The sequence below is a fragment of the Hypanus sabinus genome, chromosome 6 (genome assembly GCF_030144855.1).
Source record: "Hypanus sabinus isolate sHypSab1 chromosome 6, sHypSab1.hap1, whole genome shotgun sequence".
Lineage (NCBI taxonomy): Eukaryota > Metazoa > Chordata > Chondrichthyes > Myliobatiformes > Dasyatidae > Hypanus > Hypanus sabinus.
In genome coordinates this window covers 3,958,945-3,983,373 of record NC_082711.1, presented here as the reverse complement: position 1 = coordinate 3,983,373, position 24,429 = coordinate 3,958,945, and the positions used below count along the sequence as shown (strand labels likewise).

General features: G+C 53.9%; 1 protein-coding gene across 4 annotated transcripts in view; it reads right to left on the bottom strand.

Moving 5' to 3' along the window:
- Nucleotides 1–331: 331 nt before the first annotated feature.
- LOC132395247 (alanine aminotransferase 2-like) overlaps nucleotides 332–24,429 on the bottom strand; it is a 123,485-nt gene continuing 99,387 nt past the window's right edge. For all 4 annotated transcript variants that reach the window (XM_059971560.1, XM_059971561.1, XM_059971562.1 and 1 more), the window contains 5 exons: nucleotides 21,920–22,056; nucleotides 20,992–21,166; nucleotides 16,906–17,061; nucleotides 3,227–3,339; nucleotides 332–1,656 (listed from right to left, as the gene is read on the bottom strand). In XM_059971560.1, the coding sequence (XP_059827543.1) occupies nucleotides 1,566–1,656; nucleotides 3,227–3,339; nucleotides 16,906–17,061; nucleotides 20,992–21,166; nucleotides 21,920–22,056 (672 nt within the window). In that variant the 3' untranslated portion in view covers nucleotides 332–1,565. The remainder of the gene's footprint in view (nucleotides 1,657–3,226; nucleotides 3,340–16,905; nucleotides 17,062–20,991; nucleotides 21,167–21,919; nucleotides 22,057–24,429) is intronic.

Here is a 24,429-nt window from a genome sequence, read left to right as displayed (position 1 = left end):
TACAGTGGCCTGCATCAGGACTGGAGAGGGTTGAAATCTCGGGCAGCTCCATCATGGGCACCTTGAAAAGGTGATGCTTCAAGAACGTGGTATCCATTATGAAATGACCCCACTGCCCAGGACATTCCCTCTTCTCATCAGGGAAGATGTTCAGGACCTGAAGACACACACTCAATGTTTCAGAAGCAGCTTCTTCCCCTTCACCAAGACATTTCCAGACAGACAATGAACACATGCTGTTCTCAAACTCTCTACTTGTTTGTTTCACTAACAAGAGAACATCCAAGCAACACACACAAAATGGTGAAGGAGCTCAGCAGGCCAGGCAGCGTCGATGGAGAGGAGTACAGTTGCTGAGATCTTCAGCAGGACTTGTTTGCTCCATATTTATTTATTTCTACATTTCTTATTGTAACATAGTGCTTTTGACGTAGTGCTCTATACTGCAGCTGCAAAAGAACAACTTTCACAACGTGTCCGTGATAATAAACCTGATTCTGATTTTGAGTTAAGATGCAATGGTGAAGCTTTGTAAGACAATGCTGAGGTCGAATTTGGAGTATTGTGCATAGTCTGGTCATCTACCTACAGGAAAGATATTAATAAACTTGAAAAAGTGCAGAGAAAATTTACGTGGATGTTTCCAGTAGTTGAGGACTTGAGTTAAAGGTTGAATAGGTTAGAACTTTACTCCCTGGAGTGTAGGAAAGTGAGGGAAGATTTGATAGAGGTAATCAAAATTATGAGGGGTATAGATGGGGTAAATGCAAGCAGGTTTTTTCCACTTGAGTTAGGTGACTCTAGAAAGAGAAGTAATGGGTTAAGGGTGAAAGGTGAAATGTTGAAGGGGAACCTGAGGGGGAACTCCTTCACTCAGAAGGTGGTGAGAGTGTGGAGCGAGCTGCCGGGATTTCAACACTGAGGAGAAGTTTGTACATTCATGAATGAGAGGGGCATGGTCTGGGTGCAGGCCAGTAGGATTTGGCAGACCAAGCCAGTACGGACTAGATGGACTGAAGGGACTGTTTCTACATTGTAAAAGTAGCTTTTCTACTTTCTATGTGAAAACTAGTTTCAATCGAAGTCAACAGGCCTTGTTGGACACATCAGTTAATTTATTAGCATTCCCGTGGTTTCGGGAGATGGGGTGAACTGGGTGGATCGGTACTGTGGCTGGTTCCTGGAGTCCAGGGTGAGGGAACTTTAAGGTGTACTTGGACCAGAGAGAACCAGATAGTGTAACCACTGTCTGTGGCCCATCTAGCAGCATCTGCCCCCTCAGGGAGGGTGACCCTGTGACAGGGGTAGCCACTGCACCGATTCACAGCGTTGAGGTTGTTTGTAAAATTTCTACCCCATTTGTGCAAAAAATCTACTCCAGTCCCAGTGCAATTCAATGTGCCCCCTGTAAAAAGCAACCCTTGCCCCCCCATCTCAGCCATGATCCTTGATCTCCATGGTGATGTGCACTTCCGTCTTGTCTGAGTCTGAGGCTGGGTTGGTCTGTTGTACTTGCTGTCGGTGGTGGGTCCGGAGCCTTGCAGCCAGTGAGAGAGCCGCCATGTCTATGCGTACTGTTGGCAGAACTTCTGGTAGAAGCACTTAAGTTTGCTGAGGAGGGTCTTCAGTTTGTCCGTCTGGGGCAGGATGGTCATCCTGTAGGCAGGGAGATGAAGGGTGGGAGGTCAGAGGACATTGCCCCTATATACCATCCCATCCAAACCCTCACCCCTCTTCCCAAACTGCCCCAGTCAGCCCTGTCCCTAATTTCAGGGACGACCCCACCCTCCCCGCCACCCAGTTCCAAATGTTGCTCCCCAAACTTTAACCCTCACCAAAACTGTGGCACAGCGGTATTAAGGGAGCATCACACTGTGGGAGGGGTGACGCTGCGGGATGGTGTGAGAGTTCCGGGGAAAAGCCCTGCAGAATGGTGTTGAGGGCGGAGGAAGGTGTAGGAGGAGGTGCCTCATCGTTGGCAGAACACTGCGGCACTTTTCCTCTTGTGGGAAGTCTGCGTCTCCGGGTTTTGTTGAGCCTGTGCTTGGGCAGTGCGAGCAACAATGCCTGGCGGTTTGTCAAGGTTCGCGTCTGCAACTTTTACTGGGAGCTGGGAGGAATTTCTCCAGCTGTAAACATCGGTAAATCCCCTCCTACCGGGAGAACTGGAGAAGAGCTTTGCAGTGAGTCGCTGGAATGGAGGAGCGGAGGTGTGGCTCGGTGGAGTTACATTGGACAGACGACCCTTTCTCTCTTCTCAAACCTGTTCTTCAAGTGACTGTTCATTCAGAAGGAGGGGAGGGGGCTGATGTCAGGGTAACTGTATTCAGTTTACGTAGACCTTCTTCAGAAACGGTTGTCAGATGCACGAGCTGCTCGTCCTCTCGGCCGATGCCAACGATCACTGACTGCTGACCTACAGGGGATCGAGGCTCTCACTGGGACTTCACAGCCACATCCTCTGCCAGGGTCAAACGGAGGAAGTGCTCTGGATCAGTGGGAGATGGACCCTCCGCCAGAGGAGCCAAGACCACTTGCGTGGAGCACCACACACCTCCTCGTTCTGGGGGTCTACAGAAGCTCCAGTGTGGAGACCGAGCTGGCAGACTGGTGGCACATGGAGATGAAAGCCTCTGCCCGACTGGGACACGGGTCAGGTCGACTCTGCAATCTCGTACCGGGGCAGGACGCTGACCATTAACCAGCTGTTAGCCTCTGTGTTTGAACCGGCTGGTCACTTTAGTCCCGTCTGCTGTTTGAATACCTGAACGGGCAGCTCCACGTATTCTGGCTGCACTTCAGTCCCCACACTCCTGTTTTACAGGCAGCAAGTAAGGGGGGGTGGGGTGTGAGTGTTGCTCGGAGGATGCCCTGCTAGGCTTGCTGCAGGGGCTGGCCAAAGCAGATCCAGGCAGTGGGCAGTGGGCTGTTATCTGCCCCTTCTTCAGGGGATACTTTCATGACAAAGTGACTTAGAGAGGCAACACGTGACCATTATGGGTACAGTGGGGGATCTCCGGGAATGGGAGCCCCGCTCCAGGGAATTGAATGCGTTCTATACATGACAATAACTGTATTTTAATTTGAATTCACTAATGCATCATAACCCCAATATTAGCATGTTTATTGGATTTGAATAAAGTTTGGTTTTATATGTATTTTTTAAAGAAGAGGGAGGTACTGAGGGAATGCCTGACTATTGCTGTCCTTCCTGTGACCCTCCTACCTGAAGTGGTATGTCCCCTCCGCCTGTCCAAACCCACAGCCCGGAACAACGCAGATCCCCGTCTCCTCCAGCAACTGCATGCAGAAGAACATGTCGGGCATGTGTCCAGCGAACTGTGGAGAGGAGCAGTGGTCAGTCAGCTCTGGGGTGTACCGTCCGACACGGACACGCTGCTCAGTCACCAGGCAGAGGGGGATACAGACTGAGTGATGGGGAAAGGGGACAGAGGGGGATACGGACTGAGTGATGGGGAAAGGGGGACAGAGGGGGATACGGACTGAGTGATGGGGAAAGGGGGACAGAGGGGGATACGGACTGAGTGATGGGGAAAGGGGGACAGAGGGGGATACGGACTGAGTGATGGGGAAAGGGGGACACGGGGGGATACAGACTGAGTGATGGGGAAAGGGGACAGAGGGGGATACGGACTGAGTGATGGGGAAAGGGGGACACGGGGGGATACGGACTGAGTGATGGGGAAAGGGGGACAGAGGGGGATACGGACTGAGTGATGGGGAAAGGGGGACAGAGGGGGATACGGACTGAGTGATGGGGAAAGGGGGACACGGGGGGATACAGACTGACTGATGGGGAAAGGGGGATAGAGGGGGATACGGACTGAGTGATGGGGAAAGGGGGACAGAGGGGGATACGGACTGAGTGATGGGGAAAGGGGGACAGAGGGGGATACGGACTGAGTGATGGGGAAAGGGGGACAGAGAGGGATATGGACTGAGTGATGGGGAAAGGGGGACACGGGGGGATATGGACTGAGTGATAGGGAAAGAGGGACAGAGGGGGATACGGACTGAGTGATGGGGAAAGTGGGACACGGGGGGATACGGACTGAGTGATGGGGAAAGGGGGACAGAGGGGGATACAGACTGAGTGATGGGGAAAGGGGGACAGAGGGGGATACGGACTGAGTGATGGGGAAAGGGGGACAGAGGGGGATACGGACTGAGTGATGAGAAAAGGGGGACGGAGGGGGATATGGACTGAGTGATGGGGAAAGGGGGACAGAGGGGGATACGGACTGAGTGATGGGGAAAGGGGGATAGAGGGGGATATGGACTGAGTGATGGGGAAAGGGGGACAGAGGGGGATACGGACTGAGTGATGGGGAAAGGGGGACACGGGGGGATATGGACTGAGTGATGGGGAAAGGGGGACAGAGGGGGATATGGGCTGAGTGATGGGGAAAGGGGACAGAGGGGGATACGGACTGAGTGATGGGGAAAGGGGGACACGGGGGGATACGGACTAAGTGATGGGGAAAGGGGGACAGAGGGGGATATGGACTGAGTGATGAGAAAAGGGGGACAGAGGGGGATACGGACTGAGTGATGGGAAAAGGGGGACAGAGGGGGATACGGACTGAGTGATGGGGAAAGGGGGACAGAGGGGGATACGGACTGAGTGATGAGAAATGGGGGATAGAGGGGGATATGGACTGAGTGATGGAGAAAGGGGGACAGAGGGGGATACGGACTGAGTGATGAGAAAAGGGGGACAAAGGGAGATACGGACTGAGTGACGGGGAAAGGGGGATAGAGGGGGATATGGACTGAGTGATGGGGAAAGAGGGACAGAGGGGGATACGGACTGAGTGATGGGGAAAGGGGGACACGGGAGGATACGGACTGAGTGACGGGAAACGGGACAGAGGGGGATACGGACTGAGTGATGGGGAAAGGGGGACAGAGGGAGATACGGACTGAGTGACGGGAAAGGGGACAGAGGGGGATACGGACTGAGTGATGGGGAAAGGGGGACACGGGGGGATACGGACTGAGTGATAGGGAAAGAGGGACAGAGGGGGATACGGACTGAGTGATGGGGAAAGGGGACAGAGGGGGATACGGACTGAGTGATGGGGAAAGGGGACAGAAGGGGATACGGACTGAGTGATGGGGAAAGGAGGACAGAAGGGGATATGGACTGAGTGATGGGGAAAGGGGGACAGAGGGAGATACGGACTGAGTGACGGGGAAAGGGGGACAGAGGGGGATACGGACTGAGTGATGGGGAAAGGGGGACAGAGGGGGATACGGACTGAGTGATGGGGAAAGGGGACAGAGGGGATACGGACTGAGTGATGGGAAAAGGGGACAGAGGGGGATATGAACTGAGTGATGGGGAAAGGGGGACAGAGGGAGATACGGACTGAGTGACGGGGAAAGGGGGACAGAGGGGGATACGGACTGAGTGATGGGGAAAGGGGGACAGAGGGGGATACGGACTGAGTGATGGGGAAAGGGGACAGAGGGGGATACGGACTGAGTGATGGGGAAAGGGGGATAGAGGGGGATACGGACTGAGTGATGGGGAAAGTGGGACACGGGGGGATACGGACTGAGTGATGGGGAAAGGGGGATAGAGGGGGATACAGACTGAGTGATGGGGAAAGGGGACAGAGGGGGATATGGACTGAGTGATGGGGAAAGGGGGATAGATGGGGATACGGACTGAGTGATGGGGAAAGGGGGACAGAGGGGGATACGGACTGAGTGATGGGGAAAGGGGACAGAGGGGGATACGGACTGAGTGATGGGGAAAGGGGGACAGAGGGGGATACGGACTGAGTGATGGGAAAAGGGGACAGGGGGGATACGGACTGAGTGATAGGGAAAGGGGGACACGGGGGATACGGACTGAGTGACGGGAAAGGGGACAGAAGGGGATACGGACTGAGTGATGGGGAAAGGAGGACAGAGGGGGATATGGACTGAGTGATGGGGAAAGGGGGACAGAGGGAGATACGGACTGAGTGACGGGGAAAGGGGGACAGAGGGGGATACGGACTGAGTGATGGGGAAAGGGGGACAGAGGGGGATACGGACTGAGTGATGGGGAAAGGGGACAGAGGGGATACGGACTGAGTGATGGGGAAAGGGGGACAGAGGGGGATACGGACTGAGTGATGGGGAAAGGGGACAGAGGGGGATACGGACTGAGTGATGGGGAAAGGGGACAGAGGGGGATATGAACTGAGTGATGGGGAAAGAGGGACAGAGGGAGATACGGACTGAGTGACGGGGAAAGGGGGACAGAGGGGGATACGGACTGAGTGATGGGGAAAGGGGGACAGAGGGGGATACGGACTGAGTGATGGGGAAAGGGGACAGAGGGGGATACGGACTGAGTGATGGGGAAAGGGGGATAGAGGGGGATACGGACTGAGTGATGGGGAAAGTGGGACACGGGGGGATACGGACTGAGTGATGGGGAAAGGGGGATAGAGGGGGATACGGACTGAGTGATGGGGAAAGGGGACAGAGGGGGATATGGACTGAGTGATGGGGAAAGTGGGATAGAGGGGGATACGGACTGAGTGATGGGGAAAGGGGGACAGAGGGGGATACGGACTGAGTGACGGGAAAGGGGACAGAGGGGGATACGGACTGAGTGATGGGGAAAGGGGGACACGGGGGGATACGGACTGAGTGATAGGGAAAGAGGGACAGAGGGGGATACGGACTGAGTGATGGGGAAAGGGGACAGAGGGGGATACGGACTGAGTGATGGGGAAAGGGGGACAGAGGGGGATACGGACTGAGTGATGGGAAAAGGGGACAGAGGGGGATACGGACTGAGTGATGGGGAAAGGGGGACAGAGGGAGATACGGACTGAGTGACGGGGAAAGGGGGACAGAGGGGGATACGGACTGAGTGATGGGGAAAGGGGGACAGAGGGGGATACGGACTGAGTGATGGGGAAAGGGGACAGAGGGGGATACGGACTGAGTGATGGGGAAAGGGGGATAGAGGGGGATACGGACTGAGTGATGGGGAAAGTGGGACACGGGGGGATACGGACTGAGTGATGGGGAAAGGGGGATAGAGGGGGATACGGACTGAGTGATGGGGAAAGGGGACAGAGGGGGATATGGACTGAGTGATGGGGAAAGTGGGATAGAGGGGGATACGGACTGAGTGATGGGGAAAGGGGGACAGAGGGGGATACGGACTGAGTGACGGGAAAGGGGACAGAGGGGGATACGGACTGAGTGATGGGGAAAGGGGGACACGGGGGGATACGGACTGAGTGATAGGGAAAGAGGGACAGAGGGGGATACGGACTGAGTGATGGGGAAAGGGGACAGAGGGGTATACGGACTGAGTGATGGGGAAAGGGGGACAGAGGGGGATACGGACTGAGTGATGGGAAAAGGGGACAGAGGGGGATACGGACTGAGTGATAGGGAAAGGGGGACACGGGGGATACGGACTGAGTGACGGGAAAGGGGACAGAAGGGGATACGGACTGAGTGATGGGGAAAGGAGGACAGAGGGGGATATGGACTGAGTGATGGGGAAAGGGGGATAGATGGGGATACGGACTGAGTGATGGGGAAAGGGGGACAGAGGGGGATACGGACTGAGTGATGGGGAAAGGGGACAGAGGGGGATACGGACTGAGTGATGGGGAAAGGGGGACAGAGGGGGATATGGACTGAGTGATGGGGAAAGGGGACAGAGGGGGATACGGACTGAGTGATGGGGAAAGGGGGATAGAGGGGGATACGGACTGAGTGATGGGGAAAGTGGGACACGGGGGGATACGGACTGAGTGATGGGGAAAGGGGGATAGAGGGGGATACGGACTGAGTGATGGGGAAAGGGGACAGAGGGGGATATGGACTGAGTGATGGGGAAAGGGGGATAGAGGGGGATACGGACTGAGTGATGGGGAAAGGGGACAGGGGGATACGGACTGAGTGATGGGGAAAGGGGGACACGGGGGGATACGGACTGAGTGATAGGGAAAGAGGGACTGGGATACAGACTGAGTGACGTGGAAAGGGGGACAGGGATACGGACTGAGTGATGGGGAAAGGGGACAGAGGGGGATATGGACTGAGTGATGGGGAAAGGGGGACAGAGGGGGATACGGACTGAGTGATGGGGAAAGGGGGACAGAAGGGGATACGGACTGAGTGATGGGGAAAGGGGGACAGAGGGGGATATGGACTGAGTGACGGGAAAGGGGACAGAAGGGGATACGGACTGAGTGATGGGGAAAGGAGGACAGAGGGGGATATGGACTGAGTGATGGGGAAAGGGGGACCGAGGGGGATACGGACTGAGTGATGGGGAAAGGGGACAGAGGGGGATACGGACTGAGTGATGGGGAAAGGGGGATAGAGGGGGATAGAGGGGGATACGGACTGAGTGATGGGGAAAGGGGGACAGAGGGGGATAGAGGGGGATACGGACTGAGTGATGGGGAAAGGGGGACAGAGGGGGATATGGACTGAGTGATGGGGAAAGGGGGATAGAGGGGGATACGGACTGAGTGATGGGGAAAGGGGGACAGAGGGGGATATGGACTGAGTGATGCGGAAAGGGGGACAGAGGGGGATATGAACTGAGTGATGGGGAAAGGGGGACAGAGGGAGATACAGACTGAGTGATGGGGAAAGGGGGACACGGGGGATACGGACTGAGTGACGGGGAAAGGGGACAGAGGGGGATACAGACTGAGTGATGGGGAAAGGGGGACAGAAGGGGATACGGACTGAGTGATGGGGAAAGGGGGACACGGGGGATACGGACTGAGTGACGGGGAAAGAGGGACAGAGGGGGATACAGACTGAGTGATGGGGAAAGGGGGACAGGGGAGGATACAGACTGAGTGACGGGGAAAGGGGACAGAGGGGATACGGACAGAGTGATGGGGAAAGGGGGACAGAGGGGGATACGGACTGAGTGATGGGGAAAGGAGGACAGAGGGGGATACGGACTGAGTGATGGGGAAAGGGGGACAGAGGGGGATATGAACTGAGTGATGGGGAAAGGGGGACAGAGGGAGATACGGACTGAGTGATGGGGAAAGGGGACCGAGGGGATACGGACTGAGTGATGGGAAAAGGGGGACAGAGGGGGATATGAACTGAGTGATGGGGAAAGGGGGACAGAGGGAGATACGGACTGAGTAACGGTGAAAGGGGACAGAGGGGATACGGACTGAGTGATGGGGAAAGGGGGACACGGGGGGATACGGACTGAGTGACGGGAAAGGGGACAGAGTGGGATATGGACTGAGTGATGTGGAAAGGGGGACAGAGGGGGATACGGACTGAGTGATGGGGAAAGGGGGACAGAGGGGGATACGGACTGAGTGACGGGAAAGGGGACAGAGTGGGATACGGACTGAGTGATGGGGAAAGGGGGACACAGGGGGATACGGACTGAGTGATAGGGAAAGAGGGACTGGGATACGGACTAAGTGATGGTGAAAGGGGGACTGGGATACAGACTGAGTGACGGGGAAAGGGGGACACGGGGTGATACGGACTGAGTGATAGGGAAAGGGGACAGAGGGGGATACGGACTGAGTGATAGGGAAAGGGGACAGAGGGGGATACGGACTGAGTGATGGGGAAAGGGGGACACGGGGGATATGGACTGAGTGATGGGGAAAGGGGGACAGAGGGGGATACGGACTGAGTGATGGGGAAAGGGAGATAGAGGAGGATACGGACTGAGTGATGGGGAAAGGGGGACAGAGTTGGATACGGACTGAGTGATAGGGAAAGGGGGACACGGGGGGATACGGACTGAGTGATGGGGAAAGGGGGACACGGGGGATACGGACTGAGTGATAGGGAAAGGGGACAGAAGAGGATACGGACTGAGTGACGGGGAAAGGGGGACACGGGGGATACGGACTGAGTGATAGGGAAAGGGGACAGAGGGGGATACGGACTGAGTGATGGGGAAAGGGGGACAGGAGGCGATACGGACTGAGTGATGGGGAAAGGGGGACACGGGGTATACGGACTGAGTGACGGGGAAAGGGGACAGAGGGGGATACGGACTGAGTGATAGGGAAAGAGGGACAGAGGAGGATACGGACTGAGTGATGGGGAAAGGGGGACAGAAGGGGATACGGACTGAGTGATGGGGAAAGGGGAATAGAGGGGGATACGGACAGTGATGGGGAAAGGGGACAGAGGGGGATACGGACTGAGTGATGGGGAAAGGGGGACACGGGGGGATACGGACTGAGTGATAGGGAAAGAGGGACAGAGGGGGATACGGACTGAGTGATGGGGAAAGGGGACAGAGGGGGATACGGACTGAGTGATGGGGAAAGGGGGACAGAGGGGGATATGGACTGTGATGGGGAAAGGGGGATAGAGGGGGATACGGACTGAGTGATGGGGAAAGGGAGACACGGGGTATACGGACTGAGTGACGGGGAAAGGGGACAGAGGGGGATACGAACTGAGTGATAGGGAAAGAGGGACAGAGGAGGATACGGACTGAGTGATGGGGAAATAGGGACAGAAGGGGATACGGACTGAGTGATGGGGAAAGGAGGACAGAGGGGGATATGGACTGAGTGATGGGGAAAGGGGGACAGAGGGAGATACGGACTGAGTGACGGGGAAAGGGGGACAGAGGGGGATACGGACTGAGTGATGGGGAAAGGGGGACAGAGGGGGATACGGACTGAGTGATGGGGAAAGGGGACAGAGGGGGATACGGACTGAGTGATGGGGAAAGGGGACAGAGGGGGATATGAACTGAGTGATGGGGAAAGGGGGACAGAGGGAGATACGGACTGAGTGACGGGGAAAGGGGGACAGAGGGGGATATGGACTGAGTGATGGGGAAAGGGGGACAGAGGGGGATACGGACTGAGTGATGGGGAAAGGGGACAGAGGGGGATACGGACTGAGTGATGGGGAAAGTGGGACACGGGGGGATACGGACTGAGTGATGGGGAAAGGGGGATAGAGGGGGATATTGACTGAGTGATGGGGAAAGGGGACAGAGGGGGATATGGACTGAGTGATGGGGAAAGGGGGATAGAGGGGGATACGGACTGAGTGATGGGGAAAGGGGGACAGAGGGGGATACGGACTGAGTGATGGGGAAAGGGGACAGACGGTGATACGGACTGAGTGATGGGGAAAGGGGGACAGAGGGGGATACGGACTGAGTGATGGGGAAAGGGGACAGAGGGGGATACGGACTGAGTGATGGGGAAAGGGGGATAGAGGGGGATACGGACTGAGTGATGGGGAAAGTGGGACACGGGGGGATACGGACTGAGTGATGGGGAAAGGGGGATAGAGGGGGATATGGACTGAGTGATGGGGAAAGGGGGATAGAGGGGGATACGGACTGAGTGATGGGGAAAGGGGACAGGGGGATACGGACTGAGTGATGGGGAAAGGGGGACACGGGGGGATACGGACTGAGTGATAGGGAAAGAGGGACTGGGATACAGACTGAGTGACGTGGAAAGGGGGACTGGGATACGGACTGAGTGATGGGGAAAGGGGACAGAGGGGGATATGTACTGAGTGATGTGGAAAGGGGGACAGAGGGGGATATGGACTGAGTGATGGGGAAAGGGGGACAGAAGGGGATACGGACTGAGTGATGGGGAAAGGGGGACAGAGGGGGATATGGACTGAGTGACGGGAAAGGGGACAGAAGGGGATACGGACTGAGTGATGGGGAAAGGAGGACAGAGGGGGATATGGACTGAGTGATGGGGAAAGGGGGACAGAGGGGGATACGGACTGAGTGATGGGGAAAGGGGACAGAGGGGGATACGGACTGAGTGATGGGGAAAGGGGGATAGAGGGGGATAGAGGGGGATACGGACTGAGTGATGGGGAAAGGGGGACAGAGGGGGATAGAGGGGGATACGGACTGAGTGATGGGGAAAGGGGGACAGAGGGGGATATGGACTGAGTGATGGGGAAAGGGGGATAGAGGGGGATACGGACTGAGTGATGGGGAAAGGGGGACAGAGGGGGATATGGACTGAGTGATGGGGAAAGGGGGACAGAGGGGGATATGAACTGAGTGATGGGGAAAGGGGGACAGAGGGAGATCCAGACTGAGTGATGGGGAAAGGGGGACACGGGGGATACGGACTGAGTGACGGGGAAAGGGGACAGAGGGGGATACGGACTGAGTGATGGGGAAAGGGGGACAGAAGGGGATACGGACTGAGTGATGGGGAAAGGGGGACACGGGGGGATACGGACTGAGTGACGGGGAAAGGGGACAGAGGGGGATACGGACTGAGTGATACGGAAAGAGGGACAGAGGGGGATACAGACTGAGTGACGGGGAAAGGGGGACACGGGAGGATACAGACTGAGTGACGGGGAAAGGGGACAGAGGGGATACGGACAGAGTGATGGGGAAAGGAGGACAGAGGGGGATACGGACTGAGTGATGGGGAAAGGGGGACAGAGGGGGATATGAACTGAGTGATGGGGAAAGGGGGACAGAGGGAGATACGGACTGAGTGATGGGGAAAGGGGACCGAGGGGATACGGACTGAGTGATGGGAAAAGGGGGACAGAGGGGGATATGAACTGAGTGATGGGGAAAGGGGGACAGAGGGAGATATGGACTGAGTGACGGGGAAAGGGGACAGAGGGGATACGGACTGAGTGATGGGGAAAGGGGGACAGAGGGGGATACGGACTGAGTGATGGGGAAAGGGGGACAGAGGGGGATACGGACTGAGTGACGGGAAAGGGGACAGAGTGGGATACGGACTGAGTGATGGGGAAAGGGGGACACAGGGGGATACGGACTGAGTGATAGGGAAAGAGGGACTGGGATACGGACTAAGTGATGGTGAAAGGGGGACTGGGATACAGACTGAGTGACGGGGAAAGGGGGACACGGGGTGATACGGACTGAGTGATAGGGAAAGGGGACAGAGTGGGATACGGACTGAGTGATAGGGAAAGGGGACAGAGGGGGATACGGACTGAGTGATGGGGAAAGGGGGACACGGGGGATACGGACTGAGTGATGGGGAAAGGAGGACAGAGGGGGATACGGACTGAGTGATGGGGAAAGGGGGACAGAGGGGTATATGAACTGAGTGATGGGGAAAGGGGGACAGAGGGAGATACGGACTGAGTGACGGGGAAAGTGGACCGAGGGGATACGGACTGAGTGATGGGGAAAGGGGGACAGAGGGGGATATGAACTGAGTGATGGGGAAAGGGGGACAGAGTGGATACGGACTGAGTGATGGGGAAAGGGGGACACGGGGGGATACGGACTGAGTGACGGGAAAGGGGACAGAGGGGGATACGGACTGAGTGATGGGGAAAGGGGGACAGAAGGCGATACGGACTGAGTGATGGGGAAAGGGGGACACGGGGTATACGGACTGAGTGACGGGGAAAGGGGACAGAGGGGGATACGGACTGAGTGATAGGGAAAGAGGGACAGAGGAGGATACGGACTGAGTGATGGGGAAAGGGGGACACGGGGGGATACGGACTGAGTGACGGGAAAGGGGACAGAGTGGGATATGGACTGAGTGATGGGGAAAGGGGGACAGAGGGGGATACGGACTGAGTGACGGGAAAGGGGACAGAGTGGTATACGGACTGAGTGATGGGGAAAGGGGGACACAGGGGGATACGGACTGAGTGATAGGGAAAGAGGGACTGGGATACGGACTAAGTGATGGTGAAAGGGGGACTGGGATACAGACTGAGTGACGGGGAAAGGGGGACACGGGGGGATACGGACTGAGTGATAGGGAAAGGGGACAGAGGGGGATACGGACTGAGTGATAGGGAAAGGGGACAGAGGGGGATACGGACTGATTGATGGGGAAAGGGGGACACGGGGGATATGGACTGAGTGATGGGGAAAGGGGGACAGAGGGGGATACGGACTGAGTGATGGGGAAAGGGAGATAGAGGGGGATACAGACTGAGTGATGGGGAAAGGGGGACAGAGGGGGATACGGACTGAGTGATAGGGAAAGGGGGACATGGGGGGATACAGACTGAGTGACGGGGAAAGGGGGACACGGGGGGATACGGACTGAGTGATAGGGAAAGGGGACAGAGGGGGATATGGACTGAGTGATGGGGAAAGGGGGACACGGGGGATACGGACTGAGTGATAGGGAAAGGGGACAGAGGGGGATACGGACTGAGTGATGGGGAAGGGGGGACAGAAGGCGATACGGACTGAGTGATGGGGAAAGGGGGACACGGGGTATACGGACTGAGTGACGGGGAAAGGGGACAGAGGGGGATACGGACTGAGTGATAGGGAAAGAGGGACAGAGGAGGATACGGACTGAGTGATGGGGAAAGGGGGACAGAAGGGGATACGGACTGAGTGACGGGGAAAGGGGGACATGGGGGGATACGGACTGAGTGATAGGGAAAGCGGACAGAGGGGGATACGGACTGAGTGATGGGGAAAGGGGGACACGGGGGGATACGGACTGAGTGACGGGGAAAGGGGACAGAGGGGGATACGGACTGAGTGATAGGGAAAGAGGGACAGAGGGGGATATGGACTGAGTGATGGGGAAAGTGGGACACGGGGGGATACGGACTGAGTGATGGGGAAAGGGGACAGAGGGTGATACGGACTGAGTGACGGGGAAAGGGGACAGAGGGGGATACGGACTGAGTGACGGGGAAAGGGGACAGAGGGGGATACGGACTGAGTGATAGGGAAAGAGGGACTGGGATACGGACTGAGTGACGGGGAAAGAGGGACAGAGGGGGATATGGACTGAGTGATGGTGAAAGGGGGACCGGGATACGGACTGAGTGACGGGGAAAGGGGGACAGAGGGGGATACGGACTGAGTGATGGTGAAAGGGGGACCGGGATACGGACTGAGTGACGGGGAAAGGGGGACAGAGGGGGATACGGATTGATTGATGGGGAAAGGGTGGGCGAGTTGCTGGTCAGCTGTTAATGGAACGGCCTGTCTCCATGCCCTGAAATGGGATTTTGATCTGTGTGTCTCCGGAGAGACAGGAGACGGCAGGCACTGGAAACGATGGATGACCTCAGCGCCTGTGGGAGATAAAGTTGGTTGGGGTTTCAGAACAATGTGGTAATCAGTACACCCTGTTTTATGAAGTTCACCCCGCTCTTACAGCCTGTGTCCTGGTTAATGATGGCAAGCATCCCATTTGCTGTTCTCCATTCCGTTTCTACTGGTGTCGCCAGCTTGTGCACCCTCCCCATGACTGCCTGTCGATCTGGTGTCTCCCCCATTCCAGGCATGTAAGGGGTGATCTTGGTGACTTGTGGGCATGCTATGTTGGCATCAGAAACACAGTGTCACTAGGCCGTCCCGCGCACACCCTCGGACTGCGTAGGACCTTGGCACAAACAGCACTGAGAGGTCGATATACACTAGTGGCCTCTTTAATAGCCACCTCCTGTACTGAATAAGGTAACCACTGACTATATGCTCTTGGGTTTCTACTGCTGTACCCCATCCACTTCAACGTTCAACGTGTTGTGCCTTCAGAGATGCCCACCCTGTTGTAACATGTGGTTATTTGACGTCCTGTCAGCTTGAACCATTCTGACCATTCTCCTCTGAGCCTCTGTCATTAACAAGGCGTTTTCACCCACAGAACAGACACTACCAGATGTTTTTTGTTTCTCACACCATTCTCTGTGAACTTTACAGACTGTTGTTTTGAAATTCCCAGGAGATCAGCCGTTTCAGAGATACTCAAACCATCCTGTATGCACCAACAATCATTCCATAGGCAAAGTCTCCTAGATCACATTTCTTCCCCATTCTGATGTTTGATCTGAACAACAACTGAACCTCTTGACCATGTCTGCATGCATTTATGCAGTGAATTTCTGCCACATGATTGGCTGATGAGATATTTGCATTAACAAGCAGGTGTGCAGGTGTGGAGGTGCACAGGTGTGGTGGTATACAGGTGTACAGGTGTGGAGGTGTACAGGTGTGGAGGTGTACAGGCGTACAAATGTGGAGGTGTACAGGCGTACAAGTGTGGAGGTGTACAGGTGTGGTGGTGTACAGGTGTGGAGGTGTGCAGGTGTGGAGGTGTGCAGGTGTGGTGGTGTACCGGTGTTGAGGTGTACAGGTGTGGAGGTGTACAGGTTTGGTAGTGTACAGGTGCGGAGGTGTGGTGGTGTACAGGCGTACACATGTGGTGGTGTACAGGTGTGGAGGTGTACAGGCGTACAAGTGTGGAGGTGTACAGGTGTGGAGGTGTGCAGGTGTGGTGGTGTACAGGTGTGGAAGTGTGGAGGTATACAGGTGTGTAGGTGTGGTGTTGTACAGGTGTGGTGGTGTACAGGTGTACAGGTGTGGAGGTGTGGAGGTATACAGGTGTACAGGTGTGGAGGTGTGCAGGTGTACAGGTGTGGAGGTATACAGGTGTGGTGGTGTACAGGTGTGGAGGTATACAGGTGTAGAGGTGTGGAGGTATACAGGTGTACAGGTGTGGAGGTGTACAGGTGTGGAGGTGTACAGGTGTGGAGGTGTACAGGTGTGGAGGTGTACAGGTGTAGAGGTGTGGAGGTATACAGGTGTAGAGGTATGGAGGTATACAGGTGTACAGGTGTGGAGGTGTGCAGGTGTACATGTGTGGAGGTGTACAGGTGTGGAGGTGTGCAGGTGTGGTGGTGTACAGGTGTGGAGGTGTGGTGGTGTGGTGGTATACAGGTGTACAGGTGTGGAGGTGTGGTGGTGTGGTGGTATACAGGTGTACAGGTGTGGAGGTGTGCAGGTGTGGTGGTGTACAGGTGTGGAGGTGTACAGGTGTGGAGGTGTGGTGGTGTGGAGGTGTACAGGTGTACCTAATACAGTGGCCTTTGAGTGTACATGTGACAAATAAAGCTGATCTTATCTTTCTCCCTGATTACCTTTGCTGCCTCCACGGCCTTGGGCGGGATGTCGATACGGGGAAACGAGTACATTGCTCCTTGCACGGGGTTACAGCGGATTCCGGGGACCCCGCTGAGTAGCTCCTCCGTCAGACGGGCCCTCTCTGCCAAGGAACTCAGCACAGTGGTCTTCTCCTGCGCACAGGGACACGGGCAGGTCAGAGGCTGAGGTCCACAGGTCAGAAAAGACAGCTTACATCTCCAGCCCTGTTATCAGACCCCTCACAGAACTGTACAGGTTAGGAACAGGACTTCGGCCCAACCAATCCATGCTGGGCTTCACTCGCCTGAGGCCAGTATAACTCACTGCACAATCCTGCAGCTACCGCATAGCCCGAGACAAAATCAAGGCCCATTGAGAACTCACGGCAGACTGAGCAGCGTCCGGGGAAAGCTGAGACAAGAAGGGTGTCCCAGCTGGAGAGTCGAACCAACCACAACATCAAAGGTTATGGGGAGAAGGCCAGTGTGTGGGGCTGAGGAGGGGTAAGAAAGATCATCCATGATTGAAAATATATACAGAGGAGATATCAGGGGTAAGTTATTTTACGCAGAAGGTGGTGAGTGAGTGGAATGGGCTGCCAGAGGTGCTGGTGGAGACGGAAACGATAGGGTCTTTTAAGAGACTCCTGGATGGATACATGAAGCTAGATTAGATGGGCCAAATGGCCTAATTCTGCTCCTATGTCTTATAGTCTTACACAGAATTGACTGGCAGTTATAGATACTGACCAACTGGTGAACCGTGTGTGTTTGATTTCCTTACTTGTGAGATCAATCACCATTCACAATACAGGTCTTGAAAGATACTAGTTGTAAAACGTTGAACCTTAGATGTCTGTGTGTCTGTGATTGCTTATCTTCAAAGACCTTTCTTGTCTGCAGTTGATCCTTGCCTGGATATTATGTTAACCCTTTCCTTACTGCAACTTGCACAGAACTTCAGACTTCTGTACCTCCTGCTCGATGGGAGCTGTGAGAAGATGGAATGGCCCGGATAGTGGGGCTCTTTCATGATAGAAGCTGCCTTCTTGAGGCAGCACCTCCTGTAGATCTCTCTGCATAAATAAAGCCCTCCAACCCAGGAACGTCGAGTGAGTCTCCCTGCACGCTTCGTATAGTGTGGTCACCAGAACTGCACACTGTGCTCCCAGTGTGTGTTCACACCACCCAAGGGTGAGAGGAGGGGCTCTTGGTGGGCTTGCTCCTGGGCCGGGTCAAGATGGTGGAAGTTGGTGGGTGAAGTGCGGGCTGACTGTCTGCCCCTTTTTTGAGGATATGTCCATACCCGGCTGACCTTGGAGAGGGAGCACGCAGTCGCAATGGGCACATTGGGGGATTTCCATGAGCAGTGGGCCCCACGCTGTATTGACTGTTCTGTAGATGATACTGACTGTATTGTAATTTAAGTGTAGCTATTGTTTTGTAAATATTCATCGTCTTGTATCTATGTGTTGTAAATAAACTTTATAGTTTTGATCCAATAAAATGTGGACAATGGGATTGGGTTAAATGGGCAAATGGGTCAGCATGGACAAGTTGGGCCAAAGGGCCTCTTTTTGTGTTTTATGGCACTGTCCCATCACAGTCCCTGGGCATCAGTTAGACATATCTCTCTGCGCCTCACGAGAGGAAGATAAAGAATGGTAGGGTGAAGGAACCATGGGTGACAAGTGAAGTGGAAAATCCAGTCAGGTGGAAGAAGGCAGCATACATGAGGTTTAGGAAGCAGGGATCAGATGGGTCTACAGAGGAATATAGGGTAACAAGAAAGCAGCTTAAGAAGGGGGCATGAGAAGGCCTTGGCGAGTAGAGTAAAGGAAAACCCCAAGGCATTCTTCAATTATGTGAAGAACAAAAGGATGACAGGAGTGAAGGTAGGACCGATTAGAGATAAAAGTGGGAAGATGTGCCTGGAGGCTGTGGAAGTGAGCGAGGTCTTCAATGAATACTTCTCTTCGGTATTCACCACAGAGAGGGAACTTGATGACGATGAGGACAATATGAGTGAGGTTGATGTTCTGGAGCATGTTGATATTAAGGGAGAGGAGGTGTTGGAGTTGTTAAAATACATTAGGATGGATAAGTCCCTGGGGCCTGACGGAGTATTCCCCAGGCTGCTCCATGAGGCGAGGGAAGAGATTGCTGAACCTCTGGCTAGGATCTTTATGACCTTGTTGTCCACGGGAATGGTACCGGAGGATTGGAGGGAGGCGAATGTTGTCCCCTTGTTCAAAAAAGGTAGTAGGGATAGTCCGGGTAATTATAGACCAATGAGCCTTACATCTGTGGTGGGAAAGCTATTGGAAAAGATTCTTAGAGATAGAATCTATGGGCATTTAGAGAATCATGGTCTGATCAGGGACAGTCAGCATGGCTGTGTGAAGGGCAGATCATGTCTAACAAGTCTGATAGAGTTCTTTGAGGAGGTGACCAGGCATATAGATGAGGGTAGTGCAGTGGATGTGATCTACATGGATTTTAGTAAGGCATTTGACAAGGTTCCACACGGTAGGCTTATTCAGAAAGTCAGAAGGCATGGGATCCAGGGAAGTTAGTCCAGGTGGGTTCAGAATTGGCTTGCCTGCAGAAGGCAAAGGGTCGTGGTAGAGGGAGTACATTCAGATCGGAGGGTTGTGACTAGTGGTGTCCCACAAGGATCTGTTCTGGGACCTCTACTTTTTGTGATTTTTATTAACGACCTGGATTTGGGGGTAGAAGGGTGGGTTGACAAGTTTGCAGTTGACACAAAGGTTAGTGGTGTTGTAGATAGTGTAGAGGATTGTCAAAGATTGCAGAGAGACTTTGATAGAATGCAGAAGTGGGCTGAGAAGTGGCAGATGGAGTTCAACCCGGAGAAGTGTGAGGTGGTACACTTTGGAAGGACAAACTCCAAGGCAAAGTACAAAGTAAATGGCAGGATACTTGCTACTGTGGAGAAGCAGAGGGATCTGGAGGTAAATGTCCACAGATCCCTGAAAGTTGCCTCACAGGTAGGGTAGTTAAGAAAGCTTATGGGGTGTTAGCTTTCATAAGTCGAGGGATAGAGTTTAAGAGATGCGATGTAATGATGCAGCTCTATAAAACTCTGGTTAGACCACACTTGGAGTACTGAGTCCAGTTCTGGTCGCCTCAGTATAGGAAGGATGTGGAAGCATTGGAAAGGGCACAGAGGAGATTTATCAGGATGCTGCCTGGTTTAGAGAGTATGGTTTATGATCAGAGATTAAGGGAGCTAGGACTTTACTCACTGGAGAGAAGGAGGATGAGAGGAGACATGATAGAGGTGTACAAGATATTAAGAGGAATAGACGGAGTGAACAGCCAGCGCCTCTTCCCCAGGGCACCACTGCTCAGTACAAGAGGACATGGCTTTAAGGTAAGGGGAGGGAAGTTCAAGGGGGATATTAGAGGAAGGTTTTTCACTCAGAGAGTGGTTGGTGCATGGAATGCACTGCCTGAGTCAGTGGTGGAGGCAGATACACTAATGAAGTTTAAGAGTCTACTAGACAGGTATATGGAGGAATTTAAGGGGGGTTTATATGTATAGCAGGGTTTAAGGGTCAGCACAACACTGTGGGCCAAAGGGCCTGTACTGTGCCATTCTATGTAAACCTCCCCCTTTCCTCTCCCCTCTCTGTCCACTCCCCTCACCCATCTCCATCGACACTCCTGAGCCGCTACTCCTCCCCTCTTCTCCTCTTACCTCTGCCCTACCACTTGCCTACCTCACCCTCCAATCCCCTCCCTCAGCCTTCCTCCATTCACCTCAGTCCTACCCTCTCCTACACAACCATCATCTCCCTCCACAGTCCTAACCACTACCCCCTCCTTCCTCCATTCAACTCTGCCGTTTGCCTCTATCCCATTTCCTCCACCATTCCCCTCCCCACTCATTCCCCTCCCTCCACCCCTTCCCTCTCTCCACTCCCCTCTCCAGTTTCTGCTCTCTTTACTCCTTCCTCTAATCTCAGCCCTATCCTCTCCACTCTCCAAACCCCTCCCCTCCCCTCCTTGTCCCTCCACTCTCACTCTCTGCCCCTCACCCATCCATGGGTGTCTCACCTTCAGGAAGGCTTGGTGCGAGGGCTCCCCAGGCTGGGGAGGGTCTGTAATCACTCCCATGACGGCCTGCCCACTCACGGGGGGACACAATCTCACCGACACCAGTTTCACCAACTCCGCCTTCACGCCAGGGTCCAGGTTTATGTACTCCACGTAACCACCACGGTAACCACACCTGCGGGGGCCAACAACCACCATCACCCCATCTCAAACCTGGGGTCCCCAAGCTCCCAGCCCAAAACAAGGTCCCAGCATTGGAGCAGAGAGGAGAGACCCTTCCCCATCCCAAACCCTAGGGTCCCAGAGGGTTTCCTCCCAGGCAGACCTTTCCCCATTCGATCCCATACCCTGGGGTCCCAGCGGTAGAGAGGAGAGACCCTTCCCCATCCCATACCCTGGGGTCCCAGCGGTAGAGAGGAGAGACCCTTCCCCATCCCATACCCTGGGGTCCCAGTGGTAGAGAGGAGAGACCCTTCCCCATCCCAAACCTTGGGGTCCCCGAGGGTCTCCTCTCAGGCAGACCTTTCCCCATTCGATCCCATACCCTGGGGTCCCAGCGGTAGAGAGGAGAGACCCTTCCCCATCCCAAACCCTGGGATCCCAGCGGTAGAGAGGAGAGACCCTTCCCGTGCCAGAACAGAACTCCTCCCACCCAAAACCTCGAGGGACTCATCCCGACAAAACCACCCCCAGCTCATTACAAACCTGCTGTTCCCAAGGGTCAGGATGGGAGGGGCATTTTCAGAGGGGACGAGAGGACAGGCCCACAGGGAAGAATTCTCCAGGGGTTCCTCACCCACAGGGGCTGTCAGCAACATGTGGCCAACCCTGGAGGGTGGAGGCTGTCGTTCACCTGCCTGTGTGGGGGGATGAGGGGAATATCCTGCGGAGAAATGGCTCGTCCCACCGACCAATCCAGAATACTCACTCCCCCATGTAACCCTTGGAGACAGAGTGGAAGGAAGCCAGCTCGACCACGTCAGAGAACTGGGGTCCCATCTCGAAGAGCACTTTTTTAAATGAGTGGAAGGTGCAGCCAGCAGCGTAGACATTGTCCTGATAGACCTGAACAAAGGGGTAGGTGGAGAGAATACCGTCAGCACACATCCCCACCCCTGTCCACTTTCCTCTTTCCTACTGAGGTCATGGTGCTGCTGGACAAGATGGCCTGACCTTTCCCTGCACCTCTCACCGCTCCCAGCCATCCTGCCACACCAGAAAACCATAAGACACGGGAGAAGAACCAGGCCATTCAGCCCAGCAGGTCTGCTCTGTCATTCCATCATGGCTGATTTATTACCCCTCTCAATCCCATTCTCTTGCCTTCTCGCTGTAACCTTTGACACCCTGATTTATCCAGAACCTGTCAACCTGCATAAATCACACAAAGTACTAGAGGATCTTAGCAGGTCAAGCAGCATCTATGGAGAGGAATAAACAATTGCTGTTTTGGGCCAAGTCCCTTCATCAGGACAGAAAAACCATAAAACTGTAAGACAAAGGCCATTTGGCCCATCGAGTCTGCTCCACCATTCAATCATGGCTGATCCTGTTTTCCCCTCCTCCTCAGTCCCACTCCCCAGCCTTCTCCCCATAACCTTTGATGCCGTCCAATCAGGAATCTATCAATCTCTGCCATAAATACACCCAGCAAACTGGCCTCCACAGCTGCCTGTGGTATTAAATTCCACAAATTCACCACCCTCTGGCTCAAGAGGTTTCTCTACATCTTGGTTTTAAATGGACACCCCTCTATCCTGAGGCAGTGCCCTCTTGTCCTAGACTCCCCCACCATGGGAAACATCCTTTCCCACATTTCCTCTGCCTAGGCCGATCAACGTTTGGAAAAGGAGGGGGAAAGATGAGAATAAGAAGCTGGGGGGAAGGGAAGGAGGATAGCTAAAAGGTGATGAACTTTTCAACCCCTGCTTTTCATATTCTCCATGACGTGACCTCCTACAGCTGTCTGTGGCAATGAATTCCACAGCTTCACCATTCTCTGGCTAAAGACATTCCTCCCATCTCTGTTCTCAATGGATGTCCTTCTATTCTGAGGCTGTGTCCTCTGGTTCTAGACTACCTTACTATAGGAAACATCCTCTCCACTTCCATTTTATCTAAGAATTTCAATATTTAATATGCTTTAATTCTCCTCATTCTTCTAAAATCCAGTGAGTATAGGCCCAGAGCCATGAAATAACTATTTAACCATATAACAATTACAGCATGGAAACAGGCCGTCTCGGCCCTTCCAGTCCGTGCTGAACGCTTACTCTCACTTAGTCCCACTGACCTGCACTCAGCCCATAACCCTCCATTTCTTTCCTGTCCATATACCTACCCAATTTTACTTTAAGTGACAATACCGAACCTGCCTCTACCACTTCTACTGGAAGCTCGTTCCACACAGCTACCACTCTCTGAGTAAAGAAATTCCCCCTCGTGCTACCCTTAAACTTTTGCCCCCAACTCTCAACTCATGCCCTCTTGTTTGAATCTCCCCTACTCTCAATGAAAAAAGCCTATCCACGTCAACTCTATCTATCCCCCTCATAATTTTAAATATTTCTATCAAGTCCCCCCTCAACCTTCTACGCTCCAAAGAATAAAGACCCAACTTGATCAACCTTTCCCTGTAACTTAGGTGCTGAAACCTAGGTAACATTCTAGTAAATCTTCTCTGTACTCTCTCTAGTTTGTTGACATCTTTCCTATAATTCGGAGACCAGAACTGCACACAATACTCCAAATTCAGCCTTACCAATGCCTTGTACAATTTTAACATTACATCCCAACTCCTATGCTCAATGCTCTGATTTATAAAGGCCAACATACCAAAAGCTTTCTTCACTACCCTATCCACATGAGATTCCACCTTCAGGGAACTATGCACCATTATTCCTAGATTACTCTGTTCTACTGCATTCTTCAATGCCCTACCATTTACCATGTATGTCCTATTTGGATTATTCCTACAAAATGTAGCACGTCACACTTATCAGCATTAAACTCCATCTGCCATCGCTCAGCCCACTCTCCTAACTGACCTAAATATCTCTGCAAGCTTTCAAAACCTACTTCATTATCCACAACACCACCTACCTTAGTATCATTTGCATACTTACTAATCCAATTTACCAGCCCATCATCCAGATCATTAATGTATATGACAAACAACATTGGACCCAGTACAGATCCCTGAGGCATACCACTAGTCACCGGCCTCCAACCTGACAAACAGTTATCCACCACTACTCTCTGGCATCTCCCATCCAGCCACTGTTGAATTCATTTACTATTTCAATATTAATACCTGACGATTGAACCTTCCTAACTAACCTTCCGTGCAGAACCTTGTCAAGGCCTTATTGAAGTCCATATAGACAACATCCACTGCTTTAGCCTCGTCAACTTTCAATAGACAATAGATGCAGAAGT